The following is a 20,158-nucleotide window of genomic DNA, read 5'->3' as shown; positions in this document are numbered from 1 at the left end:
TATTTAATACTCAGATTTGTTAGACATTCTGGAAACTGGGAAACATCAATACTCAGGCTTGTTTACATTGCGGCCCAGAATTTACCAGATATGTCCCTTGCCCGTGCCCATGAGGCCAGTCTAGCACTTGCCTCAATAGCCCACTATTTTGCCTGAACAGCACACCAAGCCACGCATCCCACACCCAGCAGCTTCCTGTGAGCTCCATCTTACCTTGGGCTTGCCGGTCCTACATCTTCTTCTGCCTCTTCCACAACACCGGCTAGCTCTGGGGGAAGGAAAGCATCTTTGTTGACATTATTCACCCAGCTCTCCTTTGCCCTGTTTTCTCTGTCCTTACTCTGCTCAGCTGAAACAGGAAACAATAAAGACAGGAAGGTTATCTCTCACCTCCGTGACCTACAACTCTCATACGGGCACTGATCACGGAAGGCTGGAACCTGAACTTCAGGCCTTCCCTGAGTGCGGGGCAGTCATTAACGTGTCGGGATCAGAATGACATCTGCGGGAGCAGTCAGTAGATTCCTCTGGTGTCAGCTCCCCCTCCTCCCAGCAGTCTCCTACGTGCAATGTGTAGATAACTCCAGAGACAAAATTCTGACTGCCTCTGGGTGAATCTGACCTGAATTGGGGCCAAGACGGAATGTGCATGGCCACGGGACGCCGAGGACAGGGAGTCCTCGTGGGAACAGACTCGCCATCATTACGAAGCACTTACTGAATTTATGGTGTGCTTGACTCGAAGAAGGGCTCTGGGGCACAAAGGGGAACGATCACTTTTAGTCTAGAATTTTATTCTAGAATGCCCTCCCCCTCCCCCACCCCCTCCCCCGCGGGCCCCCCCCCCCCCCCCGTCTCTACACACCCGAATTCCACCTATTCCTTAACACCCAGCTCAGAAGCCAGCACCCCACACAACCTCTGTGCACCCTTTTCAGGAATAACCTTTTACCTCTGACACTGAGGGCTCTTGACCTGCACCTCTCAGCTAATTAGCACCAACAGAGTGATGAAGTTCTTTGCATGTGTTATCCTATGAGGAGGGAGTGACTCTCCAAGTTTGCAGATTTGGAAACTGGGGATGACAGAGCTCAAGAAACTAACCTAAGGCCACATATAACCAGTAAGTGCCAGTAATACTTTCATCGGTGTTAAGAAGATGAAGTAATATAAAGGCTCCCAATTTCCAAATGTACTCACATTCCTGGGTCTCTTTATATTAAAAATCTAGTTATTTTCAACTGCAAAAATGGAGTTAACAGGACAACCTGTACTCAGGATTTATGAAGGTCCAGATTGTTTTGAAAACTAAAAGGCCTGTGAGCAATACCTGGCACATACTAAGCAGGCAGCCTTACCTGCAAGGAGTGTGGCTTTCTTTCAGATGGACGGAGAGCCCAGCTCTGCCATTTGCCAGCTATCTGCCCTTGGGCATATAAAACTTTACATACCCCTCTATAGAATGGGGATGATAATACCTCCCTTACAAGATTGCTGCTACAATTAGAAAAAAAGAGCATCACGTATTAGATGCTCAAACGGTGATAGTTACTTTCCTTATTGAGTACAGGCTAGGCTAGATGTAGGCAGGGGCTGTTCTCAGGGATAAAGATTTACATCCACCAGCCCAGAGTTAGAGTGTAGGCACCAGGGAAATATTTAATGAACTCAAAAGGTTGCTAAAGAAGCTCTCAAAATACTGTCTTCAGAGTCCCTTAAGTAATGCATTTGGTTGATTAAAGAAGTATCAGAGGTCAAGGTCATTGAACAGGGAGGCTAATCTCTTACTGTCTAGGCTCCCATGGTATTCAGGTTCTAAATCTTCAAAGGAGGAAGAGGAAGAGGAAGAAGAGGAGGAGGAGAAAGGGGAGGAGGAGGAGGAAGGAGAGGAGGAGGAGGAGAAAGAAGAGGAGGAGGAGGAGGAGGAGGGGAGAAGATACTTATAAATCTTAGTTGTCTATGCTACTCCTCCTCACATGGCATCTGAAGAACTCCCTTTTTCCTTTGATAGCACCCTGAGTCACTCAGCCCCACCCTCACCCATCCAAATGCGGGGCAAGAACAGTTTGAGCTCGAGGGCTACGCATTATGAAAAGTGTACGATTACATGATGTTCCTCAGCGGATTTTAGTAACAATTCTGACACTTTCCATCTCCCACCTCCTCCTTCCCAAACAAACGCTGGCTCTCCGTGTACCAGCCACATCCGCTCACCTGCAACCTGGAGCCTCTTCTTCCTCATGGATGCTCTGATGATATCTGTGCCATGGATTTTGTCTCTGTGCCTCTTGGCCTTGGCTTCATAAAACCACTGGCCACTCATATTCTTCAGCTGCTGGTCATCCTTAACTTTTTCAGGCAAATGTCTGCAAAAGGAGAAGAGCTTTACTTTGCTGGGAACCCACAGTAAATAAATGAGTTCACCGAGACCCTGCATGAAGCAGTTTGCAAATGTGCAGTCAAAATGAGCTCTCGATGTCTTAGAAGATTCCACAAATCTCCCGGATGGCTAACAAATGCATGTTCCCCGTTAACTTGAGAAGTCAGGGAAGCCAGGGCCAACATTTTTTAAAGATTCAAAGATTTAATCCATGATCCCCAGAGGATGCCTGAAATTTCTCAAGGGCCGATCCACGTTTTTGGCCACAGTCTTCTATGTCCACTGTTCAAATGCAAACAACCCAGGCGGGGGTGGGGGGAGATGATATATTAAGCTTCCCTAAGCCTTGGTATCCTTATCTGTCAAAAGGGGTTAATAATAGTAAACCACCTCAGGAGGTTGCTATGAAGATTAAATTAGTTTATGCATATCAGCCACCCTCTGCACATGCCTGGCACCTAATAAACACTCAATGACTAGCTGGTGGGGTATCTGTGGGCTTATCAGTCCTTTCCATTTCAGTGAAATGAGTTTATCAGAGATTTTCCTGAAAGCTTGAGGGGGACAGCATATGATGTCTCCTGTTAGGGAAATGAATGCTGAAAAGGCCGACTGGAGTATCAAGAAAGATCAAATTTATGGGCTGGGAGTGGAGAGGGGAGGAGGAGGCACAGGCAAATTCCTTTTATGCAAATACTGCTTTGAAGATTCCACCATCATTCACGCTTACTGAAAAACTAAAACCTAAAGAACAAACTAAGTACTGCCCTCCTGAAATGTCCCTAATTTACACTGGCTGGAAAAATTAGGTTCTGCTTCTTTCTAGCCACCTCAATAAAATGAAAATCACAAAAATCTAAATTTTCTTATTCATAGGGATGCACTTAGAATCAAGTGGAATAAAAGCCTTAAGGAGACTTTGAACACTAGGAAGATAAGATGCTACATAAATCCAAGAAGGTTTTATGCTTATTATCCAAGGTAATATGCACATTTCCTCAAGCAGCAAATCTAAGCCTTAGCCAGAGAGTGTGTACAGTGGCCACACACCCGGGTGGCAGGGCTGTGCATGAGGGCTCCACACAGGCATCCCTGGGAATGGGAGAAACAGGAGGGGCAGTTGCCCTGGATCTATTAGTTAGCAAGGCCCTTTCCTCTCTCCCAAGTGTGCCTGGAGACTGCCTTCCCACCCAGAGTCCAACTCTCTGAGGGGACTTCCGCCCCTCTCCCAATTCCCCGGGAAGAAGTGAGCCCAGCCCAAAGAGGCCCAGGCAGAACCTTTGGACACACACTGTCATGACAGCCTGTCCCCAAATCCTACAGGGACAGTGTCTTCATTTTGTGGTTCTGCATCACCAGAGAGGTGATGGTTTTTATTAAACGTTTCTAATAGTTTCCCATTGCCTAGGTTTTCAGCAGAGCAAACTACTCCCCTGGGCTGCTGATGGAGTTATTTTGCCTCCTCCTCCCTAAAAGACCAACTTTGAATTCAAGTCCTAAAGAGAGATGTCCTTCCAACTTTCCCTAGTAGAGAGTGAGTCCCCAGGGGCAGGGACTGAACATTGTTGCTTGGTGTCTAAAAAGCAGTGGGTACTTATCCAGTGCTGTGGAGTGAAGGTATAGCATATGAGGCCCCCCTCCCTGACCATGTGGCTTCAGGCTACCTCTTGGGATTCATTTTCCAGCATTTATCCCCATGCTCCCCCTTGCCAGCACACTGGGTTTCTTACTGTTCCCCAATCTGCTCTTTCATGACCCCTGTAAACATCAGAAGCAGGAAGGTGTGGCAGAAGAACTATGGGTTTTGGAGTCTCCCCCAAATTGGGTTCAAATCCCAGCTCTTATTCTTTCTGCATGAGACTTCGGACAGGTTACTAAACCCTCTAAGTGTCATCTCCTGGTTTTGTAAAGGGGCAAATAAGATCTTTTCTGCAGGGCTTCAGGGATGAGTAAATTGGGTGTTTACTGGACAGTGCCTGGATCTTGGTAAGAGTCATTAAGTGTGAATTCTCTGTGGATGTCTTTCCTTCACTTCTCCATGCAGCTCCCACACCACCTTGCCGCAAAGCCTTCCTCAATTCCCAATGGCATTCTCCTTGCTCCAACCGCACCTCCAGGACAGAACTCACCCCACTGGGTTCCAATGATCTATTTGCACACCTGTCTCATCCGCTAATCTGTCAACTCTGCAAACTCCTTGAAGGTGAGGTTCACATTCTAATCATCTTTGCAATGCCAGCACCTAGCACAGAGTCTGGCACAGAGCTGACAGCCCAAGACTGTTTGTTGAGTGAATGAACTAATGGATAAATAAATGCTTGGCAGCCACCTCAGTCTGAGTCAGGCAAGAGATAGGAGAGATCCTGCCACTTCAGGAGGTGAGTGAACCGGACTCCATCACAGGGGCGGTGCCTTCTGCTGAGGAGGCAGGAGAGCTCACCTCTCAGCCATGCAGGAAAATGCATAATGAACCATGGCATCAGTCATCATCTTTTTGAAAAAGACCACAAGCCCTCATAAAATAGCTCAATTTCTTATGAGATTTATTCTCCTATTTTTCTTGTTCAACTGAAATGCATTTTGTAGGGTTGTTTGTATAATTCTTGATCTCTCCCGCCTAAATGACTATCTATAAGCCTCTTTCATGCTAAGCTTTTAGGCCACAAGGGGAATCAAGCTCACTGAAACACGTAGCCCTAGAAAAGCTGGTAGCCACTAGATTAAGGAATTAAGGTTGGTTTTTTGGCTCATTTCTTTTGTTGTTGGTTTTATTTTTTAATTTTTTTTAATTTTTATTGCTTGTTACAGGGAGAAAGAGAAAGAAAGATCAATGTAAAACATCAATTGGCTGCCTCCTGGGCATGTGCCCTGCCTGGGAATTGAACAAACAACCCCTTGGTATACAGGACAATGCCCAGCCAACTGAGCCACACTGGCCAGAGCATGGCTCATTTCTTTTAAAGTGGCAACAGATCAGCAAATTCTTGATGCATTGGCTGGGTAGATCAGTTGGTAAGAGTATCATATAAGAGTATCAATACACCAACGTTGTAGGTTCAGTCCCCAGTCAGGGCACATACAAAAATCAACCAATGAGCTGAAACCAATTTGGCTCAGTGGATAGAGCGTTGGCCTGCAGACTGGAAGGTCCCAGGTTTGATTCCGGTCAAGGGCATGTACCTTGGTTGCGGGCACATCCTGGTAGGGGGTGTGCAAGAGGCACCTGATCAATGATTCTTTCTCATCGATGTTTCTAACTCTCTATTCCTCTCTGTAAAAATCAATAATATATATATATTTTTAAAAAGAATTGACCAATGAATGCTTAAATAAGTGGAACAACAAATCAATGTTTCTCTCCCTCACCCTTCCTACTCCTCCCCCCCAACTCTGAAAAAAAAAAGAGTAAGAAATTCTATCAAATTCAATAAGTGCTATTTATGTATATCTTAACATGATAAACTGCTAGATTTAATCAATTTCTTTTTCTATCTCAGTCATTTGAAATATTTTATAGATGAATTCATATGTGTGACATCAAAGCCCAAGTTTTATAAAGATGTAGATTTAAAAAAAATCAAACACCCACTACACCTCGGTGGTGCTGTTAAAATCTTCTTTACCTGCCCACGCTGATGTCTCATTTTTCCTGAAGTCTAACCAACCAAATTAGCATTTGATTCTCTAATTGTTATACCATTTAGTTGAAGTGGAAAAGGGGTAAGTTTCCTGGACTCACTTTTTATATGTTACGGTCCTCTCCCCACATGCGTGTTGTGCTTAGTGAGGCGCTGCGGATAGAAAAGATGCTAATCTCACCCAGGGGCTGGTGGGCAGACATGAAGGAGGAGAAAAGCACTCAGAGCAGAGAGAGCACCATCCTGCTTTCCTCCAGGCAGAATGTTGGACCTCCCCGCACTCCTTCAGCTAATACATATGAAGCATGTTTTGTACTGGGTCTCATGCTTGGCACTTTACATGCATCATCTCATTGAATTCTTACATCTCACCATGATGTACAAAGACATTAGTCAACTGCCAAAGACAGACATCTTGCCTCCTCTGTATGTTAAAGGCTGTATCTGTTTGTCTGTTCATTCACTCATTCATGAATCCCCTGTCATATACCAGGCCTATGGTTGGAATTATGCATTAAAAAAAAAAAAATCAATCGACAGCCCTAACTGCAATGTCAGCCGCGAAGCCCTCCAGCCTGGCCTCAACACCGTCCCATGAGCCTTCCTTCCCCCTTTTCCTCCTCTAATTACAAAGCACACCCCAGCCTCCAGCTCTTCATCATGATTAGGCAAAGGCCTAGCATCAGAGGCAGGACTTGACTGACATTATCTAGTCAACAGGATAATAAGAATCAGCAGGCTGGCCAGAGAGGCTGACTGGTCCAATTTCCAGCATTCAGATATGTGACTTGAAAGTACTCCTAGATATATATTTTGAATGTGAGAGCTGGGCGGGACTTTAGTTATAAATGGGCCCACTTTTAGATAAAACAATTGAGGCCCCCAAAAGTTAAGAGCTTTGCTCAAAGTCACACAGAACTGGGTGAGCCTGCCTCTTGGCCAATGTTCTGTCCACCACCCCAGCCTGCTTCTGGGAGCCAAACATGATTTGGGCTTCTAACATGGCTATCATGCTTCACTCTTTCTACAGAGGAATTCAACCTTTGATCGAGAATCTGAAAAACAACACACGTGAACATGAAATGCACTGCAAAGGATCCTTATCATGGCAAGTGAGAGGTAACGCATGTCCCTTGCGTCACAGACACATCGCAGATCCCCACAATATGCTGAGACACAGCACAGCGTGGGGGAAGCACAGGCTTTGCAGTTTGATAGCAAGGCTTCAATCTCACAGGGCACTCAACCTCTCCCACCTGACTTCCTCATTGCCGAGCAGGTTCAACTACACTGTTATTCGGGTGAAAGGGGGAAATACATGGGAAGCTCTGTGTACAACATGGTTCCTTAACAAATGCTGGCTCCTTTCCTCTTCACTTTGACAGAAAACACCACTAGAGGTCCTGGGAAGCAATGGCAACTGCCTTCATTTCAAAGAAACTAGGTCTTAAGGACGCAGCTGAGAATCATAAGATGTGGTTGCGGTTGAGATGGTATCGGCTATGAGAACGCCCATCGCCATAGATGTGGTTGTGTGCGCATGGGGCGGAGGACGTGGTGCTGGTGGTGCACAGACGTAGATGGGCAATGATTTCCTGCTGGCCGTGTGACGCAAAGCCCAGGAAACACCACCTCTGGAGTGTGTCATTTTCAAACCATAAAAGACTAAAATTACATATGTGTATATGATGGTGCCTCTTAAAAAGTAAGGTGGGGGAGGGGTGGGGAAGAGAGAAAAAGAATCCATCTGATGTCTGCCTCACCGTTGGTTTGTGAAGTGTCTCCAGCCAGTCTCTCCAGCCAGTCGTTAGGGAAGCAGGCTGGGTAGAGATGCATCTCTTCTATCCACAGCGCCTCACCGTGGCCACATGTGCTAGTAACTGGGCTCAGCATGTGTGGCCACAGGGAGAGGGGCAGCATGAAAGACAGCTGTGGTGGCAACAGTGACCTGAACTGTCATCTTCCAACTGCACCCCAGAGAACCACAGTGGAGATTCCCTTAGGTTCCAGTCCATGTTCTACCATTAACAGTTGAGTGATTTGGGAACTGGACGTTTCCCCTGTCTGGCACTCATCCATGAAGTCAGGATGGGAAGTAACATGTAGACTAAATCATCTCCAAAGTGTCTCCGATGAGCTAGGATTGGAACTATTCAAAGCACTGGCTATTTCAGGCATGGCAAGCAGATCTCAGTTTGAATGCCAAATCTCATCTAGGACGATAGGGAAAATGATTCTGATGCAGTCTGGTTTTAATGAGGACATGCATTAGTGATGTCCTCATGGCTATAGGAGGATTATACTCCAAAGCCTATAACCAGTTAGCATTGGAAGGTCTGTCTCAATGCTAGAGACAGGTTTGACTTTTTAATGTTTTACTTAAGCTAATATTATAATTACATAATTTCTAAAGCCATATATCAATCAGAATGACTGGGGCATTATAAAAATCATCTGTAGGGAAACAAAGTTGAGATTTTAACTTTGCAATTGACAATCTATTGAATATATAAAGGCCATTACATGGTAAATTCCTTGAGGACTGAAACCAGTTTCAGTCATCCTAGAATTATCTTCATATCTTTGTGCAGAGCAGTTCCCCATACTTAAGAGGTACTCACTTAAATTTCACTGCATTATTTTATAATTGAGAGTTTTTAGGAATAATTTCCTCCTAAGGAATCAGACTACTAACCAGAGACTTCTGTCCTTTTTCAGAGGTAAGGGGGAGCAGTGAAAGGGAATCCTAGCTAATAAAAGAGTAATATGCAAATTAACCATCACTCTGCAACACCCCAAGCCATGCCCACCAGCCATGCCCACCTGCCAATCAGAGCAAGTATGCAAATAAACTCAACCAAGATGGCTACAGCCACAGAGAGTAGGAGGGAGGCTTGGATTTCCCAGGCAATGGAACAAGCCAAGCTTTCCACCTGCCCTTGCTGGCCTAAGCCTCCACTTAAGTCTACAAAGTTTCAATTATAGAAGGTAAACAAATCCAAACAGAAATGGCTGCCGGCTACTGAGCAAGGGGGGCTTGGCTCCACTTTAGGCTACAAAATTTCAATTGTACAAGATAAATAAATTCCAGATACCAGGGCCTCTGCTTGGGTCGCCGGGGGTGTGGCAGCCTATAAACTACCACAGGCCCCTTACCCAGGCTGCCCCACATCCCAAGGGAATCCCCACCCTGATCCGGGACACCCTTTAGGACAAACCAGCCAGCCCTCACCAATGCACCAGGCCTCTATCTTATCTAATAAAAGAGTAATATGCAGATTGACCATCACTCCAACACACAAGATGGCTGCCCACATGTGATCAAAAATCCTGCCCTTATATGGACACAAGATGGCCAGCAGGAGAGAGCAGTTGGGAGGGACCAGGCCTGCAAGGGAGGGCAATTTTGGGTGATCAGGCAAGCAGGGGAGGGCAATTGGGAGGCACCAGGCCTGCAAGGAAGGGCAATTGGAGGTGATCAACCCTGAAGGGGAGGGCAGTTAGGGGAGGCAGGTTGGGGCAAACAGGCTAGTAGGGGAGCAGTTAGACATCAATCAGGCTGGCATGGGAGTGGTTAGGAGTGATCAGGCTGGCAGGCAGAAATGGTTAGGGGCAATCAGGAAGGAAGGCAGGCAGGCGAGCAGTTGGGAGCCAGCAATCCTGGATTGTGAGAGGGATTCCAGATTGGAGAGGGTGCAGGCTGGGCTGAGGGACCCCCCTCCCACTCCCATGCATGAATTTTTTCACTGGGCCTATAGCTAAAACATATTCATCACCAATTATAAGCTAAGAAGATTAAGAATTATTTTACTTAATCCTGGTTTTAACCCTTTAATTTTGGTACTATGATCATTCCCAGTCTCTGAGTTGAGGCCCAGAGAAGTCAAATAATTTGCCCAATAAACCATAGTTGATCAGTGGTGAGAATAGTCGGTTCTGACTCCAAAGTTCAAGTAGGTAAGTTCTTTCCTTGTGTCATGATGAAACGCTTACTGTTCTTCTGAAAGAATAGTAGCAATGAACAATATGGGGCAGAAGGAACAGCACTGGTCTAAAAACTTTTATTATGGCTTTGGCATTGACTAGCTGTGTGACCCTCGGCAAATCACTTATATGGACAAAAAAAAAATTAAAAAAAAATCTTTCCAGAACTGTCAAGCTGTAACTCTGATGGAAGAGTCAAAAACAAACAGCTGGTGGATGGTGAGGGGGCTGGAAAACAAAAGCCTATTAAATAGTATTTTCAGAAACTAGATGCTTAGCCCATACACCAAAAAGTTATGAGTTCAATTCCCAATCAGGGCACATATATAGGTTGTGGGTTCCATCCTAGTCAGGGCATATACTATAGGAGATAACCAATCAATGTTTCTCCCCCCCCCCCCCCCCCCCCCCCCCGCCTTCTCTCTTCCTCTTTCTCTAAAAATCAACTTTAAAAAAACACACAAACCAGAGACCTAGTTCTGGTTCTGGTTCTGCCAGCCAAGGTACAAAACAACCACAGAACCATCCTCACAAGTCTCTTCAGTCCCAAAGAAAAGAGGGGATCAGAGCATGATTCCTCTTGTGTGGAGTAGGCCATCGGTTGGGCCTCTTCCAGATCCCACAGGCTATGGGCTCGTGTCCACCTGCTCCCCCTGCACAACATCACTCCTCCCCAGGCCCAGAGTCCTGGACCTGCCCATGGCCTAGGTGACATGGACCTGACCAAGAAGTCCCCCAGAATGGTGGTAATAGACAGGGCTTGGCTCACACCAGGTTCCAAGCCTTCTTTCTTCTTCCTTGGAATCAGCTTTGAAAAGCAAAAATCAAGGGCAGCACCAGTAGCAGCTACTGGGACGGAAGGAGGGTCTGCAAACCCACCGCTATAAAGGGCTCAGTATTTCTGCTGCAGCCATAGATAGGTTGGTGCCAGAGGCCCCACACTCATGCCCCTTAGAAGGCCTGGGCATAACTCTGCATTGTTGAAGATATTTTCATCAACTACTGCAGGTGCCCACCTCCATTCTACACACACAGAATGACAGAGCTACGTGGAAGACTCAGCAGGCTGGAATTCCAGGGGCCAAGAAAATACAGAAGGTGGTGGAGGGGTGGGGAGAACAAATCTCTCTTGCAAAGTGACTAGGTAGATAGAGGAAGCAGAATTGCAGACCACACCTAACACCATGGAAGTAGAAGGAATGGAAGGAACTTGCAGCAATCCAATATTCACAATCCAGGCTTCCTGAAGTAGGAGGATCTGCAGCTTTCTCCATCTTGTCTTCTGAGAGGCTAACAAAATTCCCTCTTGCTAGTATGCTTTAAGAATCAACTAATATTTTCTCTGTGCTGCCCCTTCCCTTACTTCTAAAATAAAATAACAAACAAAATAGATCCAGAGGCATGGAAGCATGCAACAGGCTGATGATTCTCAAGAGGGAAGGGGTGGGGGTGGGAAGAGATTCACCAAAGAACTTATATGCATACTAGAGGCCCAGTGCATGAATTTGTGTACGGGTGGGGTCCAGTTGGCCTGGCCCTTGATTGGGGCCAATTAGGGCTAGGCTGGCTGGGGGGAGGGGCTATGAGCGATTGGCCAGTGGGCCCATCCCCAATTGAGGTGGGAGGGCTGATTGGGGGCATGGCCAGCCATGGGGAGGGGCTGTGAGGGGTAGGCTGACTGGTCCCATTCCCAATTGGTGGGGGAGGTGATCAGGAGTGGAGCTGGCTTCGGGGAGGGGCTGTGGGCTGATAAAGGTGGTGGGGCTTTTGTGGGGGGGTGGAGGCCAGCCATGAGGAGGGTCTTTAGGCGGTGAGCCAGGTGGCCCCACCCCCAAATGGGGTTGGGGGGCTGATGGGGACCAGTGGCCTAGGGGCAGGGCCAAGGGTAGTTGGCCAGTCCTGTACCTGATCAGAGTGGGTGGTCGAGTGGGTGGGCAGAGCTGACTGAGGGGAGGGGCCATGGGCTGATCCAGGTGTGGACTCATCGGGGGCAGGGCTGGTTGGGAGGAGAGGCTGCAGGAGGTTGGCTGGCTGGCCCTTCCTCCTATTGGGTGGGTGGGTGCGGGGGGTGATCAAGGACATGGCTGGCCAGGAAGAGGGGCTGTGGGCCAATCAGGGTAGTGGGGGCTTATCAGGAACGGGGCCAGCCAGAGGGAAGGACCATGGGGGTTGGCTGACCACTCTGCTCTTTATCGGGGTGGGAGAGGCCAATCAGGACCAGGGCCGGCTGAAAAGAGGGGCCCCCCATTAGTTAGATCAATATGCCAGCCTCAGTGGGCGTCATAGTGACTGGTCATTCAGGTCATTGGCTTTTTATATATATAGATGTGCACAACCCATAGACACGGACAATAGTGTGATGAAGGCCTGGGGGAGAGGAGCCAAGGTGAAGGAGGTCAATCGGGGTGAAAAAAAAAGGGACATGTGTAATACTTTCATCAATAAAAATACAATTTTTAAAAATGATAAAATAAAAGGGGTGTAACAGTCCCACCTGGCTACCTCTCAGGTTGCAGTAACATGAGGATAACATTCATGAAAGAACTTTATGAACAGTGAATGGGTACCGCATTAATGCTACCAAGAGGCTCTGATGGCTGATCAGTGTGCTAGTAAACCTCCCGCCCCTTCTGGGGAAACAGCTCAAGCTTCCTGCTGAGAAAGGGGAGCAGTGGCCCATCCAGGGGGCTCGGGGGAGGAGCATGACAAAGAACGAACCCCATTCTCATGATCTCCACTATCTACAGCCACCTCCTGTCACCATCACCGTTCTGACTATGGCCATCACCACTACCTCACACCAAGACACCACCCCTTTTCCATGGCCAGGCCCTGGGATGGCCTGTCTGCTATTGCTCTCTCAGGACGAGGAGGTAGAGTTAGTGAATGGGCACCTGAAGACCAGGATTTGATTCTCACTTCGGACACCTATGGACTGGATGAGCAAGAGCAAGTCACCTGACCTGTCTCAAAGTCAATTTCCTCACACACCAGAGTGGGTGAAATTAGAGCCTCCCACATCCCCCAACTGTGTAAGAGTGCTGTGAGCTCAGGAGAAAGAATGGGCGTGCAAGCCCTTTGCAATTCGTTAGTCACCGTCTATATGTGAATTAGTGGTGATGGCCATAGTCAGACGCTCTGGAGTGCCTAAGTGACTTCAGCGTGTTCACTGATAAAGCATCACATCAGTCAGGGTCAGAATATGGGGAAATGATGTGACTAAATCCATTATTCACGATCCTTGTGGGCCAGCAAATAAGAACACGGCGGTGTAAGCTCCTTTGGGAGAACTACTGAGACGGGGATCCTGCAGTTAATATCCTTCCGCTGCCTCCAAAGCCCAAGATTGCAGGCCCTGGGCTCGAGCCGGCTCCCTCCACCACGTGGGTGAGTGAAAGTGGCAGAAATGTTGACGTGGACCCTTTGGGCTCCTCCCAACAAGGACAGTGTGTCACAGCGGCCACGCCTCCTTGTGGGACACAAATGAAAAGCTGGCGCCCGCAGGGCCAATTTTAATTGCTCTTGAAACCAACTTGAACTTTTCTGAAAGTATGCAGGAATGCGAGCTACTTCTCAATTTCTTTTCTTTTTTTTGCATCAATTTCAAATATTTCTAGTTTGGTTTATAATTCAGTTTTAAAAAGTATATTACACACACACACACACACACACACACACACACACACACACACACCCATATATGTGGATGCAGATGTATGTGTTGTATTTATTTTAGTTTTTAATTCAGTGTTTAAAAAGTTCAAGGAATTTAGTTCGGTTTTGAATCAAGACTCTCTGGCAGGAGCCCTGTGGGATAAATTAAGAGATACCAGGGAGGAAAAAGCTCTATGCAGGAAGTAAACCTAAAATTGGAACCTATAAATTCAGGCTCCAAATCAGAACTACCACTTGTGGTTGTGGCAGAAAAAAACAACAAAGTGTCTCATCCTAGGAACCAGCCCTCCATCCCCCTCCCTGGAGGACCTCTGGGGCCCATTACCTGACTCTCTCATCCTCAACCCTCTTCAGGGCAGCATCCCGCTGCAGGACCTTCATGATGGCCTCCTGCTCCTCCTCTGTCAGGAAGCTGAGGTCGATCATTTTGAAAGGCGTGTGCAAAAGTTAGAGTCACAAATCCAGCTCAAGGTTCTCCAGGCTAAACAACTCTGACCGGGGCCCGGATGATTAAAAGATGCAAAAGCGAAATGCAATGATGTCTGGCTCAGCTCCGCAGCAAACGTCCTGTCTTGGCTCAGCACAAGTTTTAGGCAGCCGATTGCAAAACCCCAAGTGCCCCTTCCAGGCGGGCAGGAGTGGCCTGAGGGGCGACGTGGAGAGGAGGCTCTCAGAAGGAAGCAGCATTCCTTGCCTGGCAGGTCACTGGGGCCCACAGCGGCATTTCCACTCACGCCCCTTCTCCGGACCAGTCAGCTCTCCTTCAGTCCTCGTCACCAGCTCCAGAGTGTCCACAGCATCTGAGCACCACCTACCTGGGGAAGCGGGAGACAGGAAATATCAGTGCGAGGTCATTCCTATAAGCGTTGCTCTTGACTACAAGATTTCAAACATGCCTGGGGGTGTGAGATGGTCTCTGAGATCAGGGAAACCAGTTCTGCTGGCTTCCCAGGCAAATGGGTCATGAAACACGCTTCTACTCAGTGCCGGACCACCTCCAGTGTTCACCAGCCACCGAGGAAAGGGATGTAGGCGCCAAGGGTCTGGTTCTCAAGCCTATGGGACACTAGGCTGAAAAGTCACAGTAAGAGTCGGCAAGACCGGGAAGACATGATTCCAGCTGCCAAGGGACTGTGGGTAAGAGATTAAAATGAAAATTCCCAAACGCTCCCTTCTCTATAAGTAGGAATGTCCCACAGGAGGACATCTGTGCTCTGTAAGGACAACAGAGCTAGAATCAGGTAGAGGTAGTTTGCAAAGCAGTGGGAATTTCACTCTTCACCTAGTCCCGCCCCTAACCTTTGCTGGGCCTGGAGCATCTCATCAAGCTTGTTTCCCTTCCTTTCTGAGCTTGAAGAACACTTACTGGTAGGTGTATGTAAATCGGGAGAAAGAAAGAGGCAGAATTTCAAAATATCCTACCATCCAAAGTGAGCATTTTAAAGTAGGACAATGGGCAAGAATCTGATTTTCTCAGAAGCATCTTAAATAAGGTGACCAAACGTCCCACTTTCGGCGGGACAGTCCCAATTTTTAACCATTTGTCCCATGTGCAATGGGAAGAAGGTGATATCTGAAGAATGCCCCAACCAGGCAGGACTTCAGAGATGACCAACTCCAGGACTGGGGCCCTTTTACCAAACGCAGTGCTCCCATACAGTGGATGCTAAAAACCAGGTGTTCAGTATGTTTTAAAGTAGCCTCACTTGAGAATAAAATGGAGTGTGTATACTAGTGAGTGATTTTTATGAGTAGGTTCTTTGTTTGGGCAACCACTGGAAACTATCCCCTCCATCACTTGTTAGCTACCAACCATTAGGCAAGTTACCTCCCACTGTGAGGCTCCTGTTCTCTCACTGTACTTGACAGTAGGACCAAATGAAATAGCACACACCTTGCATCCTGTACCAAAAAGAGCTACTAAAACTATATCCTGGTTTCCTTTCTGAATTCACTCTTTTGTTTCATCCACCTGAGTCAGAGTGCACTCGGTTGTATGCTTCTCTTTTCTCCTTTGAATTGTTTGCTAGCTCCCCCATGAAGTTTGGCCTTCACGGACAGGTACTTCGAAGACCTTTGTTTTATTTTTCTGCATCTTTTTACAAAATGCCCAGAGAATGCTCAGATAAATAGTAAGACAATACTTCATCCTCTCTCTCTCTCTCTCTCTCTCTCTCTCTCTCTCTCTCTCTTTAATTTTTTTTTATTTTTATTTTTTACATTTTGCATGCATTTGCCTGCTGTTCATCTTGAAAACTATTCAACCTTCAAGATGAAAATCTTCACCTCCAGGAAGCCTTCCTGAACTTCCTAACTCTTCATTCCCTTCCTGACATAGAACTACACAACCATGTTGCTGTTAGAGCGAGCAGAGTATTCATCCCCACTTGCCTGATGTTGGGCGTGGCCTGTGACTTGCTGTGGCCAATGAATGTTACAAATGAGAAATAAGCATAGGCCACGCCCAACATCAGGCAAGTGGGGACGAATACTCTGGCTCTGCTTCTTATGCTCCAGCATATGCCACAAGAAGAGCTTGCCCAAATAGCTATCTTTCCCAGAAAGAAAGATACAAGGACAGACCAGAACCTGACCCTCCTGAAGCAGGGTCACCCCAGCTGACCTGTAGCTATTGAAGTAAGAAATAAATACTTGTTGAAAGCCACTGAAGTTTGGGGTTGCTACATATATTTTTGTTTTGTTTTGTTTTTATTTATTTTAGAGTGGGAGGGGGATAGACAGAGAGAGAGAAACATCTATGTGAGAGACACATAGATTGGTTGCCTCCTCCCTGGACATCTGAACAAGGTCCATGCCCTTGACTGGAATCGAACCCAGGATCCTTTAGTCTGCGGACCGATGCTCTTTCTACTGAGCCTAACCATCCAGGACAATACTGTTTTTGACTTCACAAAAACTTCTTCTCCACTTATATACCTCCACTGCTGTAATTATTTGTCTTCCTTTAGTCTCTCCCATTTGACTGTGAGTCAATACGAATACATAAGGGAACAAGTAAATGGATGAATGGACCTAATGCAAAGACAGAACTCCACCAGGGGCTAGCTATCTCGATTATTTCATGCACAATAGCTTTCTTTCATGCCCAGTAACTTCCTTAGATCTCAAAGGCTGGCAAGGAAGTGGATTCAGGCCACATCCTGGGAACCACGTCCCTGATGAGGCATTACACTGCTCGCCCTGTGGTTCAATGGGGATTGTTGTTAAATTCAACACAGGGGCAGGTGGTCAGAAGACAACAAAAGGGAAAAACTACTGAGGTTGTCCAGCAGTGTTAATGGGCAGGGTGCTAAAGGGGAAAATGCTCGCTTCCACACCTTTGGGCGGAACTATAAGCAAAGCAGTGCTTCTGTGTAAAAGCTTCTAAGGGTTAAACGTTTTCCTAAAAATAAGCATTTATGGAGACAGAGGGCAATATCCTCATTTTACAAACAAAAGGCTAGAATCCTTGGCCCCTAACTGAGCAGCCAGGTGGCAGGAGAGCCAGCCCTCAGATGGCTATCAGGAGCTCTTCAATGCCAGGTGCTCCCTGATTCCCAATATCCGGGGTGTTATCCATAACAGGAGCTAATCGAACATTTCATCCACTCAACACACATTCATTGAGAGCCTTTTGTGCCCGACACTGTTCTAAACAGTAAAGAAATGCAACCAGTAAAACAGAAATAAACTTCCTGTCTTTTGGGGCGCTCACATGCTAGTTGCAGGAGACAATGTTCAAACTCAGTAACTTTGGGGGGGTCTCCCTGAGAAAATGACCTTTGGACAAAAACTTGGGAGATGAGAAAACAAGCCACGCAGGTATCCGGGCCCTGCGGTGGGAGGGTGTCAGGTGTGGTCGGGAACCCCCATGGAGGCCAGTGCTGAACTCTCCGACGGGCCAGGAAGACGGGCCAGGAAGACAGGACGAAGCAGGTCAGAAAGGAAACAGATCAGCTGTGTTAGGTTCTGTACGGGCCATGTGATCTCTGGCTTTTTCCCTGATACAAAGCAGCCCCAAGAGAGAAAGGGGAGGGGAAAAAGAGAGAATAAATATTTACTGGCCGCCTCCTGTGTGCACGGCACCTTACATACATCATCCCATAGGCTCCTCAAGATCTGGGCAGGAATTGTGTTATCTGTGGTTTTCAAATGAGGAGAGCAAGGCTCAGGGAGGTGTGCCACAAGCTTGTGCTCGGTGGGGCTGGCGTCTGCTAGTGGTTCTGTCAGATTTCGCCACCCTAATGCTGACATCTCATTTACTCCCCTCCGCGCAGGTTTCTCAAACTGGGGAAACAGGACCAACTCTCCCGGCTGGCTGAGGACCCCATTCTCTGCTTACGCATCAAAGAGTCACTGGCCCACAGCTGGCGGTCAGCATGGGCGCAACCTCAGTGCGAAAACTGGGAGGGAGGGATTTTGGCCACAGGGATTCCTGATGTGCGCACAGGAGTAGCACCAGCGTGAGCAAAAAGGCGTCTTTAGGCTCAGCTCTCCATCCCATGCCTCTTCTGCATGCTGCTGGGTGATTTCCCCACAAAAAAAATCTGACCGAGCCGTATTCTATGCTTCAAACACTTCAGCAACTTCCCACTGCCTCTAAGGCTCAGCGCCCTTACTGTGGCCTGTGGGACTCAACATGAACTGGGGCTGCTTTGTCCCCCATCGCCTCTTCTTAGGCCCAGCCACTGGGCTTTGTCAGCTCCTTTGGCCGCTAGGCCCCCCAGAGGCTGTTCCTTCTGCCTGAAATGCCTTCGTTGAGCTAATGCTTCTTTAATCTCAAGTTAGAGGTCACTTATTGTGCAAAAGCCTTCCCTAACCTCTCAAGGCCAGCTTGGGTGTCCCTCCTGTGTGCTCCTTAGCACTGACTTCCTCAGTGAGGGTGCCTCACGCTGCTTCAAACCCCCGTCTACACCTGTTTGCCCCTCAGGAGTTTAGGAGCAAGGCCTGGGCCTCTGAGTGCTTGCTGTCTTCAGCACCTGGCCCCATGCCTTGTTCCCACTGGGCATTCAAGTATTTAACACATGAACACAAGTCCCCTTAACAAAAAAACCAAAAAAACAAAAAAAAAAGCTGAAACCGGTTAGGCTCAGTGGAGCGTCGGCCTGCAGACTTTGGGGTCCCAGGTTCGATTCTGGTCAAGGGCATGTACCGTGGTTGCACGCACATCCCCAGTAATGGGTGTGCCGGAGGCAGCTTATCGGTGTTTCTCTCATCGATGTTTCTAACTCTCTATCCCTCTCTCTTCCTCTCTGTAAAAAATCAATAAAAATATATTTAAAAAACAAACAAACAAACAAACAAAAAACACCAGGTCCACATTATGCATCAAGTTCCAGCTCCAGGTCCTTTGTGTGACAGTGTGGTCTCAGTTTTCTCCCCCAGAAAATGGGTATATTCACTGCTACTTCCCCCTCCTCATTACTGTGAAGCTCTGGGGAGAAGCCAGGGCACGAGCAAGGACAAATGAGGGATGAGCAGCAGTTGGAGCAGCAGCACAAAAGGGAAATTTGAAGGTTCCAAATGCACACTGTGCTTATTTGGGTTTCCATGCGTCAGCCCTGCCACGCCACGTCGATAAAAGGCAATGCTCTTCTCCTAGTCCACCATGCAGAAGTGAACCCGAAGAAAGAAACCACGGCCCCAGGCCATTGGCACTCGCTTCTGATGGCAGCAGAGAGAAGAGCGAGGCTTATAGCGCCAATCCCACTCACTCTGCCTGACCAAACCCAGGATAAAACCTGAGGAGCCAACGCATGCGCTCCCCCACTCACCCTGCTGCCAGGAGGCCAGATGGCACCCTCTCCGCTCCCAGACGGCTGCTGTGGTGCCAAAGCCTCAGACCCAAGGAAGGGGAGGAAAACGCGGGTAAGCAGTGACTCTCACATGATGAGGTTTTCAGAAGCAAAGCAAACTGTTCTGACAGTCCCGTGACATCAAGAATGAAGGTTTGAGAGAAAAATCTGGGAGGCGGCAGGAGAGCAGGAACAAATACGTCTGAGTTGGGATGGGATGGGGAGAAGGGCGCTGCACAGATACGGTCTGATCCATGAAGAGGCTCACGCCCAGCAGTGGCAAAGCATCACACCCAAAGCCAGATGCTCTGGAAACTTCCTAGATCCCAGAGGCATCAAAGGATCCATGGAATAACCCACAGATGGTTCAGGAAAAGCCTTGGAAGGCACGAGCAGAGTGAGATGATCAGAGGACCTTTGCTCACCCCTTCCCTGCCCCATACTGAGCTGGTGGGCAGCAGACCACCAGGCCACACTGCCCGGGCATCTGTGCCCGGAGTGGCAGGTTCCCCTCTCCTTCTCAAGCTCTGTTTGCACATGGTTGAACTTGCCTGTAATTTGCACCCTTTGCCTCCGGTCTGCCCTGGCAGCCGCAGCTCACGCTCCCTTTCACACAATAATTTAAAAGGAAGGAGGCTTCCATGCTGTCCGAGCCTCCTTTGTGAGGGTTAAGATGAACTTCCTCT

The 20,158-nt window shown here is 47.7% G+C and overlaps 1 protein-coding gene across 1 annotated transcript in view; it reads right to left on the bottom strand.

Annotated features, from left to right (window-relative positions):
• The window catches only part of SYTL2 (synaptotagmin like 2), a 66,341-nt gene extending 51,820 nt beyond the window's left edge, over positions 1–14,521 (bottom strand). Inside the window, exons 1-3 of the mRNA XM_084895297.1 lie at positions 14,003–14,521; positions 2,215–2,366; positions 214–349 (exon numbers count right to left, since the gene is read on the bottom strand). Coding sequence (XP_084751423.1) covers positions 214–349; positions 2,215–2,366; positions 14,003–14,103 — 389 coding nt within the window. The 5' untranslated portion in view covers positions 14,104–14,521. The remainder of the gene's footprint in view (positions 1–213; positions 350–2,214; positions 2,367–14,002) is intronic.
• Positions 14,522–20,158: the final 5,637 nt, after the last annotated feature.

Source organism: Pipistrellus hanaki, assembly GCF_964339955.1.
Source record: "Pipistrellus hanaki genome assembly, chromosome: 9".
NCBI classification, from domain to species: Eukaryota; Metazoa; Chordata; class Mammalia; order Chiroptera; family Vespertilionidae; genus Pipistrellus; species Pipistrellus hanaki.
The sequence above is the reverse complement of the archived record's forward strand: the minus strand, read 5'-3'. Positions and strand labels throughout refer to the sequence as shown.